The sequence below is a fragment of the Polypterus senegalus genome, chromosome 7 (assembly GCF_016835505.1).
Source record: "Polypterus senegalus isolate Bchr_013 chromosome 7, ASM1683550v1, whole genome shotgun sequence".
In the NCBI taxonomy this organism is placed as follows: Eukaryota; Metazoa; Chordata; class Cladistia; order Polypteriformes; family Polypteridae; genus Polypterus; species Polypterus senegalus.
This window is the reverse complement of record NC_053160.1, coordinates 27024258-27041278: the sequence shown is the minus strand read 5'-3', so window position 1 is coordinate 27041278 and position 17021 is coordinate 27024258. Positions and strand designations below refer to the sequence as shown.

Genomic DNA, 17021 nt, shown 5'->3' with positions numbered 1-17021 from the left:
CATAGTGGATCGATCAAGGGAGGGTAGGAACTTTGAATGTTGGCATTAAGAGTGATTTGTGACAGACAGGCATGAGCAAAAGTGAAAAGGAGTTCTACAGGATGGTAGTGATACCAGCTATGTCATATGGTTTGGAGATGGTGGCACTGACCAGAAAGCAGGAGACAGAGCTGGAAGTGGCAGAGTTAAAGATGCTAAGATTTGCATTGGGTGTGACGAGGATGGATAGGATTAGAAATAAGGACATTAGAGGGTCAGCTCAGGTTGGACGGTTGGGAGACTAAATCAGAGAGGTGAGATTGCATTGGTTTGGACATGTGCTGAGGAGAGATGATGAGTATAATGAGAGAAGGATGATAAGAATAGAGCTGCCAGGGAAGAGGAAAAGAGGAAGGCCAAAGAGCAGGTTTATGGATGTGGTGAGAGAGGACATGCAGGTGATGGGTGTAACAGAACGAGATGTAGAGGACAGAAAGATATGGAAGAAGATGATCCGCTGTGGCGACCCCTAACAGGAGGAGCCGAAAGAAGAAGAGGAAACACATTGAATCACAGTGGCTTTAATTTGGCTTTTTTTGATACTGGTCATTGTGACAGTGTGGGTCACCTCCACGATGTCAGTTCCTTCCAGGAGTCTCTTGAACCCCCTATGCTGCTGTTGCCCCCGGCAAGTACCCATTGTGCCCACATGTTAAAATATCCCCGCTTGGTGAATCCAGACAAATTGCTGCTACTATCACTTCATATTCAGCTTGGTTTCATGAAGCAGTTTGTCAAAGTCCTATCAGAAGATGAAGCTTGTTTTATGTTCTTGTACCGAGCGTTTCTGTGTTTGACTGAGGCCTAATTGAAAGAGGCTGAAGTGAAAACCACTGTTACAAAACACAGCTGCAGTTTTCCAGAAGGTCACGTGGGAGACTCTGAAGTCAACTAAAAGAGGGTTCTGTGGTCTGACTAAGAAGTCAGTAGACGGATTGCGAGAGCAAGGGGGGATCACGAGGTTGCTGGAAAGGGGTGTGTGGCGCTCCCGATCTCTCTGCAAAAAGACGAAGGTCCAAGTCTTTAGAGTCCTGTGCTTCCTGTCTCGCTGTGCGGTTGTGAGACATGGACGCTATCCAGTGACCTGAGACGAAGACTGGACTCCTTTGGTACCATGTCTCTCTGAAGAATCCTTGGGTACCGTCAGTTTGACTTTGTGTTGCTCATGGAGTCCCGAATGAGGCACATGACCTGCCTTGTGAGGGAGCGTCAGTTACAGTACTACGGCCATGTGACACATTTCCCCGAGGGTGATCCAGCTCGTAAGATCCTCATTGTTGTTGCCCTGAGTGACTGGACCAGGCCAAGGGGTCTCCTACTTAACACCTGGCTGTGGCAGATAGAGGGTCATTTCCAGAGGGTGGCACTGGACCGCGTGACTGCCTGGGCAGTTGCCAACCAGGATCCCAAGCTGTTTCGTCGTGTGGTGGGTGCGGCAACGCATTGTACCAGTGCATACTCCCCAATCTGACCCGTGGTCTGATGAGACCACACTGCACATTTATAAAAACCCACCATCCCCACCGTAAAGCCTGGTGGTAGTAACATCCTGATGTGGGGATGTATCTCTGTAGCAAACCCTGGAAGTCTTGTTATAAAAACCCGACAATCACAGAGAGAAGATTGTCTTATTTTTGGACCGGGCCTTGGCCTGCAGTAAGCTTTTTCACGAAAACTAACCCTCTATATGACAAATCCTTTTTTGTGATTTTCTGTGCCATCGAGCACAGGTTTTGTTCACTATTCTGTATCAGGAGAATGGGGATGCACAGTTGGTGTGCCAGCATTTCAAAATGGCACTTCCGTCCACCTGTTCACCATAGAAAATAATTTAAAAAATGCACATGCTGCTTTAATACTGTATATATATATATATATATATATATATATATATATATATATATATATATATATATATATATATAGTAACCACAAGGGGGTGCCAGAAAGCCCCAAACCCCAGACACAGTAACACAGCACACATTGTATGAATAAAATAACGGATATTTATACCACAAAAGTACCTTTCACAATCTTCACACCACTTATCAGCCACAATACACAGTAAATATTTAGTTATAAGTCGATTCCTCCTCCTTCTCCTCCAGTTGAGTGTTGCCTTCTGTCCTCCCAGCTCTGACTCAGCTAAAGGACCCCTTTTATATTGGACCCAGAAATGCTTCTGGTGTCATGCCGTGACTTCTGGGAATGCACTTCCGGGCCATAGAAAAAGTAGGGAGTTCTTCCCCAACAGCGCCCTCTAATGGTAGCAAGTGACCCTGAACAGGGCTGCACTTCCAGACCCAAAGTCCTAAGTATCCCTGCGGGTGTCCTGACTGGGTTCCCATATGAGGACCACTGCCACCTAGCATATGGGGGATGGAACAACTCCCAATTCTGTGCTTTTATCAGTCTGTCCATTAAACCATTATGGCTGGATACAAATTTATTTATGTCATCGTAATGGCCCCTATCTGGTTAACGAAACCTCCTCCATTCTGACCGGGATGTCCGTTCTCCTCCTGCACATATTATACACACACACACACACACACCAGTTTTGCTACCCGTCTTAATCTACGTCATCACCGTAGACCACCGGTTTAATGTTTGCATTGCACCATCTATTGGAATGCATTTTGTGATGCACATAGTAATAAAATGCATTGCATCTCTCTTTCCAACAGATGGTGCATACTTTTTGTGGCATATCACAATGGTTTTTAAGATTATTTTTTTATTTCTTTATTTCATTATTTATGTTAATTCTGAATTTTCTGTGTGCTTCGATTGTTTTACCATTAAATTCATATAATTATTTTCATATTTTGACAGTGATACCAGACACTTTTTAGTTGTTGCACTGGTTATTAGGCACACAATCACTGATACTGGGTGTAAATGCACCAATGTAAGATTTTAGGTTTCCACCACTTTATATAAAGACAAAGGTCTGCTTTACTTACTTGTCTGAAGTTTAAATATGAAAAAACTTCCCAGAAAAAAATTCAAACCTTAATAAGAACTAAAACATTTAGGAATTCAACTTCTGCCTGCTCTCAATTCTTTCTCTTGCCTTTCCGATATGCCTGTTCTGCCAGAAAGGTGGAAAGGTGGCCACTAAGACAAAGAGAAAAGCATCTTCTATTATAAAAAAAATCTTGGAAGGTTGGAAGGAGATGAGACGTGATTTTCTCAGAGAGACACTTTCACGTCCCGCGAGGCGAGTCTTTGTGCCAAGAGATTTAGCCACGGTCGGGGCCGGAAATAAAAGACAAAGAGTAGATGACAAAGTAGAACGTCGTAAAGAATTCAAAAACGTTGGTGCGATACACATGCAGAGCAGATTAGAGATAATGGAAGTACGAAAATTTGAAAATTTCAAAAAAAAATGATAGTAAAGATCGCTTTAGCGCAAACAAATGGAAATTATTACTCAATGAAATAACGGAACAACGTAAAAGAGATCGAATGTATCGTTCAGATTTAAACTTTAAGTCGGAGACTTGTAGATCATCTAAGTCCTGTTGCCATCAGGGAAAAAAAGTAGTGTTTCTTTCCAATGAAGAGGAGTATCGGTGAGAATTAAAAGATTTGTTATTTGGTGATGCACACGGTTCAATCATTTCTCATTTGTGTGAATGAATACTGTTGTCAGACACATCTCTTGTAAAGAGAAAGAAATGATATTCACTCCCGAGCAGTTATACATTGTGTTGTCACGATGTAATTCCAAACACGGAAACAAAATTCAATGCGATATCGATGAAAAGGTAAAAGCAAAAAGAGATCGAATACCTGGACATAGGTGAAACGGCAGAGGTGCGCTGTGCGAGATGCAGATCACACGGTACGGCAGCAGCAGCTGATCGAGCAAAGAGGAGGTAAAAAGAACCTGTGTGTTTCCCACTGTATCACAGTTTATGAGGGGGTGTCGGAGGAGCCACCGCGTCCCTCTTCACAAGTGGCAGAGACATGAAGTGGCTGGTACGTAGCGCAGGCCGGAGAGGGGGTGGGTGAGCGAAGCAAGCAGGGGCCGAAGCCCCCTTGTGTAAAAAAAAGCAGGGTCAGAAACAGAAAGACAAATGAATTTACGACAAACCTGATATGCAAAGCTATAAACAAGAAGCAGCAAGAAAGTCTGAAGAGCCAAGCCAAAAGCTGATGTTCCTAAAGCCTGCACAAATCCAATCAGAACTTGCAAACAGTTTTGTTTTAGTGTCCATAAACCTGGACGGTGACTCCTGTGTGAAGCCTGCTGAAATAGTATCACGTCTATGATGTCACACTGCACGACCTTTGGGGCGACACTCCCTGATGACAGGATAACAACAGCGCAACCAAATGGTAACATCCACAAAAAAAACAAAATGCCGTTGTGGGTAATTTTAATACATTAAATAAAATAAATAACATTTAAGATCAAAATATACAAAGTAGGCAGTACTAAACCCCATTCGAGCAAAATTAGCAGGTGGGGGTAAAGTAATTATTACTGGAAGGCCTCTGTAATTTCTAAGGCCGGATTAGTTTTTATACCATTAGGTGGAGTGAAGTCAGTGCATGAGGTGGGCCGGTGTACACACCAGCATTTCCCCTCTCCCCACAGTTAATGTTTGTGTTCCGTCAGTTCAGACCACATTACCAGCCCTTATTTATATGAACAATATGTCCGCTTGCAGCTCCAAGGGCGACAGCCCAGCACCCACCCAGATTTATATAGTAACTAGCTGTGTGAGCCCGTGCTGTAAAAAACCCAGGCACCTAGAAACTATTGAAATCGTCAGAAAAGAAACTGAAATGTAGAGATGTCAGGTAATTGAAAGGAACTTCTCTGGGCATCTCTCTCCTAGGAAGATTCATTTTGCTGATGTACTCGTATTGCTTGTGTATGAGCAGCGGGAGCAAAAGTAAAAAGGATACCATTTTGCTGATGTTTCTCTCTTTTCTCTGCGGTTTTACTTTGGCAACTGACTCGTTAACTTGGGGCTGCCTTGCTGGCTCTCTGAGCTTCATGCTGTAGTAGCCTCGCACTTCTGGGCTGGGCAGACACACACATTTCCACACGTAGACATTTAGTTTTCTGTTTCCTTGGAGGCGGAGCCCTTACCCTGACTCCACCTTTTCATTTCCAGGCTGGACAGACACACACAGTTTAGTTTTCTATTATCTTGGAGGTGGAGCCCTTACCCTGACTCCACCTCTCAGTTTTGGGCCGGACAGACAGACAGACACACACACACACACACACCTCCACGCGTAGACGTTTATATATAAGATAAACTATTCTGACCCTGCATTTATAATATAAACAAGTTTGTGACAGTGTCTTTTATATTTTAAAAGGTGCTTTTTAAAATAATTATAAGCATATATTTTGTGATGGATATAATAAATGAAATACATAAAATTTCTCACATCATGGCACTGAAAATTTGTCAGTAGTGGTCATTTATGTTAAAAGTTTATATTACCACTCTTTAAAAACATGAAAAAATTAGGAAACTGCTTCATTACAGAATGTCGCTGCATTTGGTTATAAAGAACAAGCATATCTCTGATATTAAATAGTTATATATATATTATACATTTATTATACAAGAGAACATACAGTGATGAATGATTGGTCATTTTTATTTTCATAGAAAGGAACGGGTCTTCAGCTTAGTGCTTACCATTTATTAATTAGTTTGAAGACGCTAGTCTATTGAAATAGACACATTTCTTGCACCTCTTTGGTTCACCTCATTTTCCATCAGCTTTTTTCTTTGCACGTGTTCTCGTCGGCTCAGTCAGAATCAACGGTTCCTGAGTAACGGTGGCGCGGTAATTATGACCCAAAAGTTCAACATCCACCGTCTGTCCAATATTATTAAGCTCTGTTGGGATGTAGGCAAAGGCGATACTCTGTTTGGTGGTGTAACTGTAGGCCCCAGATGTTGTGTTTCCTACAACCTGTATAACAAGCAGCAAAAAAAAAAAAAAATAATAATTTTAGACATTGTATTCAGATAGCATATCAACCCACCATCATCAGAAAGAAGCGGACACAGACTGTGGTGGGAGGAAGTGTGATTCTCAGAGTTATAAGTAACACCAACTAAAAATAATTATGCATACTTTGCAAATTCATAGTTTTTCATTTTGTACATCTTTTTATATCATATGGTATTCTACAAACTCAATATAAACATCCATCCATTATCCAATCCACTATATCCTAACTACAGGGTCACGGGGGTCTGCTGGAGCCAATCCCAGCCAACACAGGGTGCACGGCAGGAACCAAACCCCGGGCAGGGCGCCAGCCCACCGCAGGGCACACACACACACACACACCAAGCACACACTAGGGACGATTTAGAATCGCCAAAGCACCTGACCTGTATGTCTTTAGACTGTGAGAGGAAACCCATGAAGACACAGGGAGAACATGCAAACTCCACACAGGGAGGACTCGGGAAGCAAACCCAGGTCTCTTTACTGCGAGGCAGCAGCGCTACCCACTGCGCCACTGTGCTGCCCCAAACTCAATATACTTTGTACTAAAGCAAATCTAGTTTGCTTAAAAGTGCAAAAAGCCTTTGATAATGTAAGAGAGAGGAGATCAGTTCTGAAGGCAGAATGCATAGCACAGCAGATAGCAAACAGAATTGTACAGCAGGCTGGTGAACGGGGAGAAGGAAAACTTCACATTCTATCGTAGTCTTCTAGAGTAACCACCACACCAGTGTAGTTTACATACAAGTGTTACAACTGGAGCACTGGCCAGATAAGTGCTATCTCTTTGTGACACAGGCTGAGTGACCAGACATCCGATACTTCCGAGGTCAGTCCCACACATCAAGCCTAATCTAAATCTTTATGTGTCCTGTATTTTATACATCACAAGTTCCCCTTGTGCAGTAACTGAGGCCAACACTGTGCAGCACATGTTGCACAAAGCCCCTTGCTACAGACAAAACTTGTACTACGGTTTAATCTCCAATCACATTAGTTCTACTGAAAACAAATGAGATCTGACCAAATTGATTGCCCAGCAATTTTTAAGTTTGAAGACTATGACCAGCGCGAGATCTATTTCAACACACTCGCCAGCCAGGAAGCTTGTTAATGTTAAGATTCTGTGTGTTTTAAAATTTACTGAGCACTTCTTTCAGCTTCATTTTTTATGGCTGTTTCCAAATGAGATGTCAGTTGCTACTGGAAGTGACTCAGTTAACGTCACCAATGAAACACTATAAAAAGTGGTGTGTGAGATTTACGAGTTTGTGGATATCCTTAAAAAACAAAATCGACCTTTCATATGTGTGTGTAGTTTAAAAGCTTTAGCATTAAAATGCTAATATAAATGGAGAGACGTTATGCTTAGACTAGAAATCCACTAACGAGACTGCATATGGAGTATTGTGTGCAGTTCTGGTCACCACATTATAAAAAAGACATAGCAGCACTTGAAACTGTACAGAGGAGTGACCAAGTGCACCCCAGGACTTATGGACGTGTCCTACTCTGGAAGACTCAGAGAATTAAACTTGTTTAGTCTCGAGCAGAGGAGACTGTGTGGAGACCTGATCCAGGCCTTTAGAATTCTCAAAGGCTTTGATAAAGTAGGTCCAGCTTAACAAGGAATCACATACTTGAGTGGAAATTAAGGGGAAATGCATTCAAGATTGAAGCCAGAGTGCACTTCTTTAGGCAAAGAGTTACGGGAATCTGAAACAAAGACATATAGTTGAAGCAGAAACCTTGACAACCTTTAAGAGGTATCTGGATGAGATACTGAGACAGTTTAATTATTAATAAAAACAGACTTTCCTGAATTTTACCTTCTGTTCTCCTTACTACAGTTATTTGAATAGCAATTTGGTTGTGACAAATGAGTTTTGATCATGGATTAAGTTAACCTTTACTCTCCCAGTCATGTCATTTCTCAGTTAGCCTTTCCTTGTGTAAGGCATAACAATTACAGCCATGTATGTACCTTATGGAAGATTATTTCAGATGAAAAATACATCCCTCAGAAATAGAGCAACTAGCTACATGTCTTCAGTTAAAAAAACTAAACTCTGTATATTTTTGGTTAGTTGTTTGTATCCTAAGTGGTGTCTTTTTCTTTTGTTGTTGTTGGTCTGGCACATGTGACATATTATTGATAATATAGTATAATATTTTACATTCTAGCACTGCAGGAGACATAGCAGTACAGTACTGTGCAGTATACAGGTTTACCTTTACATTCTTTTTTTAGGGTAATGTATTAAGCTGAGTTTGAAATGAAATTAAAGTGTTTTGGGGGCATATTTAGGGGTTAAGGTATAAAAATAGTCATTTATAGGCATTTTTTGACCACAACCAAAATTTGCGGTTTTACACAATTCGCGGGTGCTCTAGGAACGTAACCCCCATGAATTTCAGGGGTCATCTGTATTGCTTACAAAATCTTAAATAGTATGCCTTGTGTGAGTAATAAACTAGTCTATAAACAACTATCTGTTAGGAGGTGTCAATGTTTAACAGCCTATTTATTCCGTAGGTGTCTTCTTGTGTTTTAAATATTCAGTTCTGGAAAACTGATTTTGAGCTTAGCAGAATAGTTTGCAGAAAATTGCAATACCAGCCCCTGGGGTGCTCTGTCAAATGACTTTAAGGAACCTAATCTAATTAAACTGACCGCCCTGTACTTTCCAATCCAACCAGAAGGACACAAACTGATAAGACGAGAAGGCCAAGTATGAGAAAGATTATTATTGCAGTCACTAAAGGATCGCTGCTAATCTTCCTAGTCAATAGCAATAAATCAACAGGCATTGTGAAACCTGCAGATACCTGTTGTACTGTTTCTGACCAATTGTTGCGCCACAGTCTGAATTCATTTATATTTTATTACCTATTGTTTTTAAATTATTATTTTTGTGTTTTTATGTTGTTTCATTTAGACTAATTTATCATTTGTTTATTATAGTGTATAATGTCACTTTAACTGCCCTTTAATTCCTTGTGCTTTGCAAGTTGAGCCCCGGGAGGCAGGGCCATCCTGAAATCACTCCTTCCGAGCCCTCACTGTGGCTATTTAAGGCCACAGCCAAGTAAGATCAGATCAGGAGATCGCAGTGCTTCTGTTTGTGAGTATTGCTATTTTTGGTGGATTTTCTAGTTTCCTTTAATTATATTGCTTTTTTAATTGTTTTTCTCTTCTGGATTGTGGATTTGGACTTGATTTTCTGTTGTTGTTACTTGTATTTCTGAATAAATACGTAGCAACTTTCTTTAGCTAAATAAGGAAAAACAGAAATCTTAGTAGTTGGCAACACACTGAGTTTGTAACCTAAAGACTATCCAAAATCGTTTTTCAAGCCCAAAACAATAAATCAAGATGGAGAAGTCAGATACATCAAGAATAACGCACTCAAAGTAGATTGCAATCGAGTTTTATTCAAACCTCAGATAATGTGTTAGTGGATGGGTTGACCTTTATGGCATACTATCATTTTTTGATGATGTAACAAGTGACGCTCACCAGAGCATCTCTGGGGAAGATTTCCATGGACACATACAAATGCAAATGGCGGTGCCCATAACAAAAAACATAAATGACATTACAGTGCACACAAAGGTTTACGTGTTTATATTATTCTCAGTCTTCCAGTAAAATGCTGAAGCAATTAAATGTCTATCAAATGGTAAGCACACTATATCTTAAAATTTATAGAATGCAACTCAAGGGACAATGTTTTTAGTCTTAGCAATGCATTAATAAACTGGACAAAAGTATTGCAGGCAGTTATGGTAACATTCAGTTAACAGCACCCATGTGTCTGTGGGTTTACCTTCTGAATCTCTACAATGAGATTTGTACCCTTTTTTCTAAAATTTCAAATGACAATGTTAATTCATCAAACTCATTCAATGTAAATGATATGGGCACCATTGAATTAGGAAAAGAAAATACAAAACAAGTGAGAATTTTGGGTGGCACCGTGGCGCAGTGGGTAGTGCTGCTGCCTCGCAGTTAGGAGACCCGGGTTTGCTTCCCGTTCCTCCCTGCATGGAGTTTTCATGTTCTCCCCCGTGTCTGCGTGGGTTTCCTCCGGGTGCTCTGGTTTCCTCCCACAGTCCAAAGACATGCAGGTTAGGTGTATTGGCGATTCTGAATTGTCCCTAGTATGTGCTTGGTGTGTGTGTGTGTGCGCGCCCTGCCCAGGGTTTGTTTCCTGCCTTGCGCCCTGTGTTGGCTTAGATTGGCTCCAGCAGACCACCATGACCCTGTAGTTAGGATATAGCGGGTTGGATAATGGATGGATGAAATACAAAGCAAGAAACTAGAAGCATTTCTTCACAAAGGAGCTAGTGGAAATCCGAGACATGCTGCCCATCATGTTTTTGAAGAGGTTACTGTGGTGTTAAATAGGAATCAACTACCTAACCACATCTCTCAAAAGATGTGAATAATCTCTTCTGTTTTTTGAGGTTATAAATGAGATGGTATTATATAGTATATTGCAATAAAATATACTGCAATGTATTCAAATGTTGGTACTATATAAGACTTTATGGCCACAGTCTACCCTTTTTTCAAATGAACACTTCCATCAGAATATCACAGACTATGACCTGTATATGACTGTGATGATAGTTTAGTCTAATGACCTACAGAGTGACATGGTATGGTAGGGTCACAGTATGAATAAATTAACAAAAACCTGCAGGGACTCTGTGAAAGAGACAACATAGTCTAAAAGAGGCTAGTGACCCCTGGAGGCAGCTATGTCAGGTTAAATATTAACAAACTCCCTACACTGACACCAACAAACAGTCAGCCCTGTTGTGAAATTCTGCTACTCAGGTTGATGGCATGGGGGCTCCCATCACTTTCCTGATCTTTCTTTCTCTCTCATTCAATAAAGGGTTTCCCATTCTTAGAAGCAACACCTCAAGCACTCCGAGTTCAGGCCACAACCCTGTAGCAGGTCTTCCAACAATATAGCATATAACACAGTTACCTGATTGCAATGTCGCTTATAAAATATCATTATTTTGAAACTGCATATTTTACATACCTTTCCATTGTACCACACTGTTTCATTTCCTTCTGGATCAATGTTGTCCGTCTGCAATGTGAGATAAGCCAGCTTACGCCGCAGACCCTTAGCTTTAATGTCTAGCAGTGCCTGCTTCCCAATGAAATCTGTAGGCTAGAAAAGGGCACTATTGTTAGAGCTAAATTTAAAAATACATTTTTTCTAAATAAAGAATACACCCAAAAAGTAACTGTTGAACAACTAAAGAAATAAATTCAAAATGTAGCACAGAATGAACAGGTAATTGCATTTAGTAGGGAGGGGAAAAAAGAATAGGCACTCTATTAAATGGCATTTGAATGCTTACATTTATTTTTACTGCATTAATTCTCTACTGTCAGTTAGTTTTAGAATGATACTTATTATGAGTATCACTGCTGTCAGCACTGCTCTCTTACTGTGCCAGAGTCCTGGGTTCTGTTCCTGTGTCTGTTTGGAGTCTGCACAGTCCCTTCAGCGGGTTTCAACTGGGTACTCATTTCACATACCAAAGACATGGGTGTCAAAGTAAATTTATAATGAGGGTGTGCCATACCTTAATGTTTATTGGAGCGTCTACCCAACATTTCCATAAAACAGATGGATACATATAATGCAAGAACTGATTGGTTGACATCCAGAATGTTGTGTAATGGAGTCTGGTCCACAGCTGAAGAGAGTGTTAGGCCTTCAAGAGGCACACAAGCCAGGCTAGGCCTTCTTGTCTTCCTAGAATAGGCCACATTCTAAAGGGCTTAAATCCAACAAGACAACTCTCCCAGAGTTCCACAGGAGCGTGCAACACATGTTGTCATCAGCGGGATCTAGGTTCTAGCACATGTGATTCTAATTTTATTAGAGTTTTGGATATAAATGCATGTGATTAACTGTGTCCTTCTGATCTCAGTATTCTCACTTTCTTTTCGTTCGGTTTCTGATTCTTGTCTTATGTTTCTGGATTGCTGAAAGATTGGCTTGTCTTTTGTCAGCGACCCTTACTTGAAATTTGTGATCACGTTTCATCTCCTGATACTATAATTAAAAGCTTTTTACTGTCTCTTGTCAAGAAAAATTGTCAAACAACATGGCACTGAAATGATGTCAAAGAAAGATAAAAATAAACATAAACGCAAAAAAGTCGGTGAAATCATATTTCTTAAGGCCAAAAATATTAATGACAAAAAGGAGTAACAATCTAAATAAAAAATGCTTGAAAAAATCTAATTACACATCTTTCTTTTAAATCCTGACAAGTTAGAGTGCTTTTGTGCCATCTGTGATGGGGAGAAGGAGAAATAACCACAGTGGGCCAGTGTTTTATGACCTAAGTACCGGTATATCCTCTTTTTATTGTTTGTCTGAAAAGACGTATGCATATCCTTTGAAACTGGAGAAAATGCTGAGAGAAATAAAACTGAACCGGCTTGGAGTGTGGGCTGGGTCGTTCCTGAGCTTTGTCAATAGAAACTATACTGCCACCTATTCAAGAGGTGTGTCAAGAAGCCACAAGCTTCCATAAATCAAGGCTGATACAGAGGTTTAGCTTTCCACTCTGTCACTTTACATCTAAGGAGGAGGCCAAGCCATTGGTCACTCCATGCAGGCCATTTGGGAGGAAAGACCAACCCGGACCAGAGGTTAATCAACATAAAGACAGAGAGCAACCTGGTAGTAAGCATGTGATTTAAAGATGAACTGCTGTTTAGGTTTTAATAACATTATTTTGCCAATATTTACATTTGTACTCTGCTTATAAACTGCTCAAAAAAATTAAAGGAACACTTTGAAAACACATCAGATCTCAATGGGAAAAAGAAATCCTCCTGGATATCTATACTGATATAGACTGGGTAATGTGTTAGGAACGAAAGGATGCCACATCGTTTGATGGAAATGAAAATGATCAACCTACAGAGCCCTGAATTCAAAGACGCCCCAAAAATCAGAGTGAAAAAATTATGTGGCAGGCTAGTCCATTTTGCCAAAATTTAATTGCAGCAACTCAAAATTGTACGCAGCACTTTGTATGGCCCCTGTGTTCTTGTATACATGCCTGACAACATCGGTGCATGCTTCTAATGAGATGACAGATGGTGTTGTGGGGGATCTCCTCCCAGATCTGGACCAGGGCATCACTGAGCTCCTGGACAGTCTGAGGTGCAACCTGGTGGCATTGGATGGACCAAAATATAATGTCCCAGAGGTGCTCTATTGGATTTAGGTTAGGAAAGTGTGGTGGCCAGTCAATGGTATCAATTCCTTCATCCTCCAGGAACTGCCTGCATACTCTCACCACATGAGGCCAGGAATTGTCGTGCACCAGGAGCCACTGTACCAGCATAGGGTCTGACAATGGGTCCAAGGATTTCATCCTGATACCTAATGGCAGCCAAGGTGCCTTTGTCAAGCCTGTAGCGGTCTGTGTGACCCTCCATGGATATGCCTCCCCAGACAATCATTAACCCACCACCAAACTGCTCATGCTGAATGATGTTACAGGTAGCATAATGTTCTCCATGGCTTCTCCAGACCCTTTCACTTCTGTCACGTGCTCAGGGTGAACCTGCTCTCATCTGTAAAAAGCACAGGGCACCAGTGGTGCATCTGCAAATTCTGGTATTCTATGGCAAATGCCAATCGAGCTGCATGCTGCTGGGCAGTGAGCTCAGGGCCCATTAGAGGACATGGGGCCCTTGGGTCACCCTCATGAAGTCTTTCTGGTTGTTTGGTCAGAGACATTCACACCAGTGGCCTGCTGGAGGTCATTTTGTAGGGCTCGGGCAGTGCTCATCCTGTTCCTCCTTGCCCAAAGGAGCAGATACTGGTCCTGCTGATGGGTTATGGACCTTCTATGGTCCTCTCCAGCTCTCCTAGAGTAACTGCTTATCTCCTAGAATCTCCTCCATGCCCTTGAGACTGTGCAGGGAGACACAGCAAACCTTCTGGCAATGACACGTATTGATGTGCCATCCTGGAGAAGTTGGACTCCCTGTGTAACCTCTGTAGGGTCCAGGTATCGCCTCATGCTACCAGTAGTGACACTGACTGTAGCCAAATGCAAAACTAGTGAAGAAACAGTCAGAAAAGATGAGGAGGGAAAAATGCCAGTGGCCTCCACCTGTTAAACCATTCCCGTTTGGGGGTCATCTCATTGTTGCCCCTCTAGTGCATCTGTTGTTAATTTCATTAACACCACAGCAGCTGAAACTGATTAACAACCCCCTCTGCTACTTAACTGACCAGATTAATATCCCATAAGTTTCATTGACTTTATGCTATACTCTGATTAAAAAGTGTTCCTTTAATTCTTTTGAGCAGTATATTTTGGTATATTATCTACAATAATTTTGAAACTTTTCTCCTGCCTGTTCTGGTACTCTATCTTGTTGCCTAAGGTCATAAATATAAAAGGTAATGTAACTAATGAGTACCACAGCAAAACATTTGGGGTATTTTGTTTAGGTCTATATAATAAAGAGTATAAAAGAGAATATGGTCACATCCTGGAACCCTATGATGTCAAAACGGTTGACAATTCTAAATTGTCTGGTGGCTGCGGGTATGAGTGTGTGAGTGTGAGTGTGTGTGAAAACAAGTCTGGCCTCCAATGGAATGGCACACACCTGTGTACTGTATATAAGGTCCTGCAATTCACACTGGATGTCAAGACAAAAAACAAATCATGAAGTCTCAGCAATTCTCTCTAAACCCCCAAAATAAATTTGTGGTGAGGCACAGATCAGGGAAGAGTTTAAAACCATTTGTAAAAGTGCTCCCAGTAGCATCATGGCCTCAATAACTGCCAAAAAGAAGAACTTTGAAAGCACCAGGACTCTTCCTAGACCTGGGGCCTCATGTATAAACGGTGCGTACGCACAGAAATGTTGCTTAAGAACTTTACCACGTTCAAATCGCGATGTATAAAACCTACACTTGGCGTAAAGCCACGCACTTTTCCACGGTACCTCATACCCTGTCGTACGCAAGTTCTCCACTCGGTTTTGCAGACTGGCGGCACCCAGCCTCAAAGCAGTGCTACTGTTCCTGCGTGGTTACTCTTTATTTTCCTGACACGGCTTTATAAATACACTGAAACTAACCGCATATTGTTTATTAGTGTAATGCATCTGATTGTAATTAACTTGTAACAATATAATGGTCCAGGGAACAGCCATAGTATTCCAAATACCATAACTGCTTTAGTGTTGTTACTCTAACTGCACCTTCTTCTTTCAGCTGCTCCCGTTAGGAGTTGCCACAGCGGATCATCTTTTTCCATATTACTCTCACTGCACCACTCGGAGTATTTATATAACTGTATCTGAGTGTGAATCACAGCAGCAGCTGATCGGAAAGAGAATTATCTGTATACAGCTTCAAGCACACGCTGCCTCAGCCACTGCAAAACGTTTCAAAGCCTTTCCTGTACGGACCTCGCGGTTCAGAAACAGTTTGATCCCAAGAACTTTAAACGCACTCAATCAAGTGCTCCTTGTAGAACTGTTTGTACTTATAAGTACAATTACCCCACTGTAAACTTGCACTACAGTTATAATATTACACAACCTGCGCCACTTTATAAAGCGCATATTTACATATGATGACGATACCATTTTTAAGATGAAATGCAGCAAAATATGTTTATTATATCATACAGATAAAACTTTAACTTCATTTAAATAATCCATATTCTTCACTGGTACTGTCGTGAAGGATAGAATAATTAAAAATGTACTACGAAGATATTTCAATGTTCCTTAAACGTTTTGAAGAATCGGCGCTCTAAGCTTACAGATGGCTTCACATCTATTACAGAGCTGATTGTGTGGCTGATTGTGATCCACCATGCATAAGATAACATATTGACACTGGACTTTCTCTATTGCACATAGAGCTGCCCATGAGTACTGCTGCAATAAATAGTTTCATCGAAGGTCGCACGCAATCACTGCGCCGTGAAACCCATGTTTAATAACGTTCTTTAACTATCATCATGAAAATGATATCACATATACATCTTAGTATTTTAGTTATTCAGAGAGCTGTAATATCTTGAATGTAATGGATTCTGTGTCCTGTCGGAGGAAGAGAGCCGGTTTAAGACGCATGTAGTGATTCACACACAGAGCACATAGAAGATCACATACAAAACAAAGCATTTAACATGCTATACTTTAATTACGATGTGATTTGAGAAACAGGTTATTTAAACGATTTTAAGATGAAGTTTATGATGTTCTATTTTAATGACAAAATAAACTAGATGATTAAAGTGGAAATGTCGAGATTGAAGTTGACATTTCGTGCTTTTTCCCCACTGTGTGCCTTTTTTTCTCTGTACCCTAATAAGCTTTCATATGACACTCAGACAGTGGGCTACAACTCGCCTTTTCACTGCGACTTTGATATGTGACTTCTTTTTTATTTCCGGCACTGTGCAATTTTGTGAATGTGAGCTTTCAAGTTTCTCCAACACGCTATGCCACTCGATCAACTTCATTTTGTTGATTATACCACGGTTTATTTGAACAAATAGTATGTTTTTCCTTTGCCTCCTCTTGGTATTCGCTGAAATTCTTATATTTTCCCCCGTGCTTTTCCCATTGTCTTTTCACAGAAGGCTGCGCTTAAGGGTGACTTATATTGATTTGCATATTCAAAGAGGCGTAATTCTGGGAGCAGTTGGGGCGGGACATAAAGCGCGTGCACGAGCGTTACTTTTCATGCTGATCGGGATTTATGTAGCGGAAGAACGCGGAAGTTGGAGTATGCACAGATTCCTGCATCCGGATTTTTCTGTGCGTAAGCACATTTCGGCTTTTGTGCTTACGCCATGTTATAGTGTGAATTCTATGCACGGCGTTATACATGAGGCCCCTGGTCATCTGACCAAACTGAGTAAATGGGAAAGAAGAGTCTTGG

The 17021-nt window shown here is 41.0% G+C and overlaps 1 protein-coding gene across 2 annotated transcripts in view; it reads right to left on the bottom strand.

The window, feature by feature from the left end:
* Positions 1–5602: 5602 nt before the first annotated feature.
* Positions 5603–17021, bottom strand: part of dmgdh (dimethylglycine dehydrogenase) — a 108878-nt gene continuing 97459 nt past the window's right edge. For both annotated transcript variants that reach the window (XM_039758383.1, XM_039758382.1), the window contains exons 15-16: positions 11100–11234; positions 5603–5994 (exon numbers count right to left, since the gene is read on the bottom strand). In XM_039758383.1, coding sequence (XP_039614317.1) covers positions 5785–5994; positions 11100–11234 — 345 coding nt within the window. In that variant the 3' untranslated portion in view covers positions 5603–5784. The remainder of the gene's footprint in view (positions 5995–11099; positions 11235–17021) is intronic.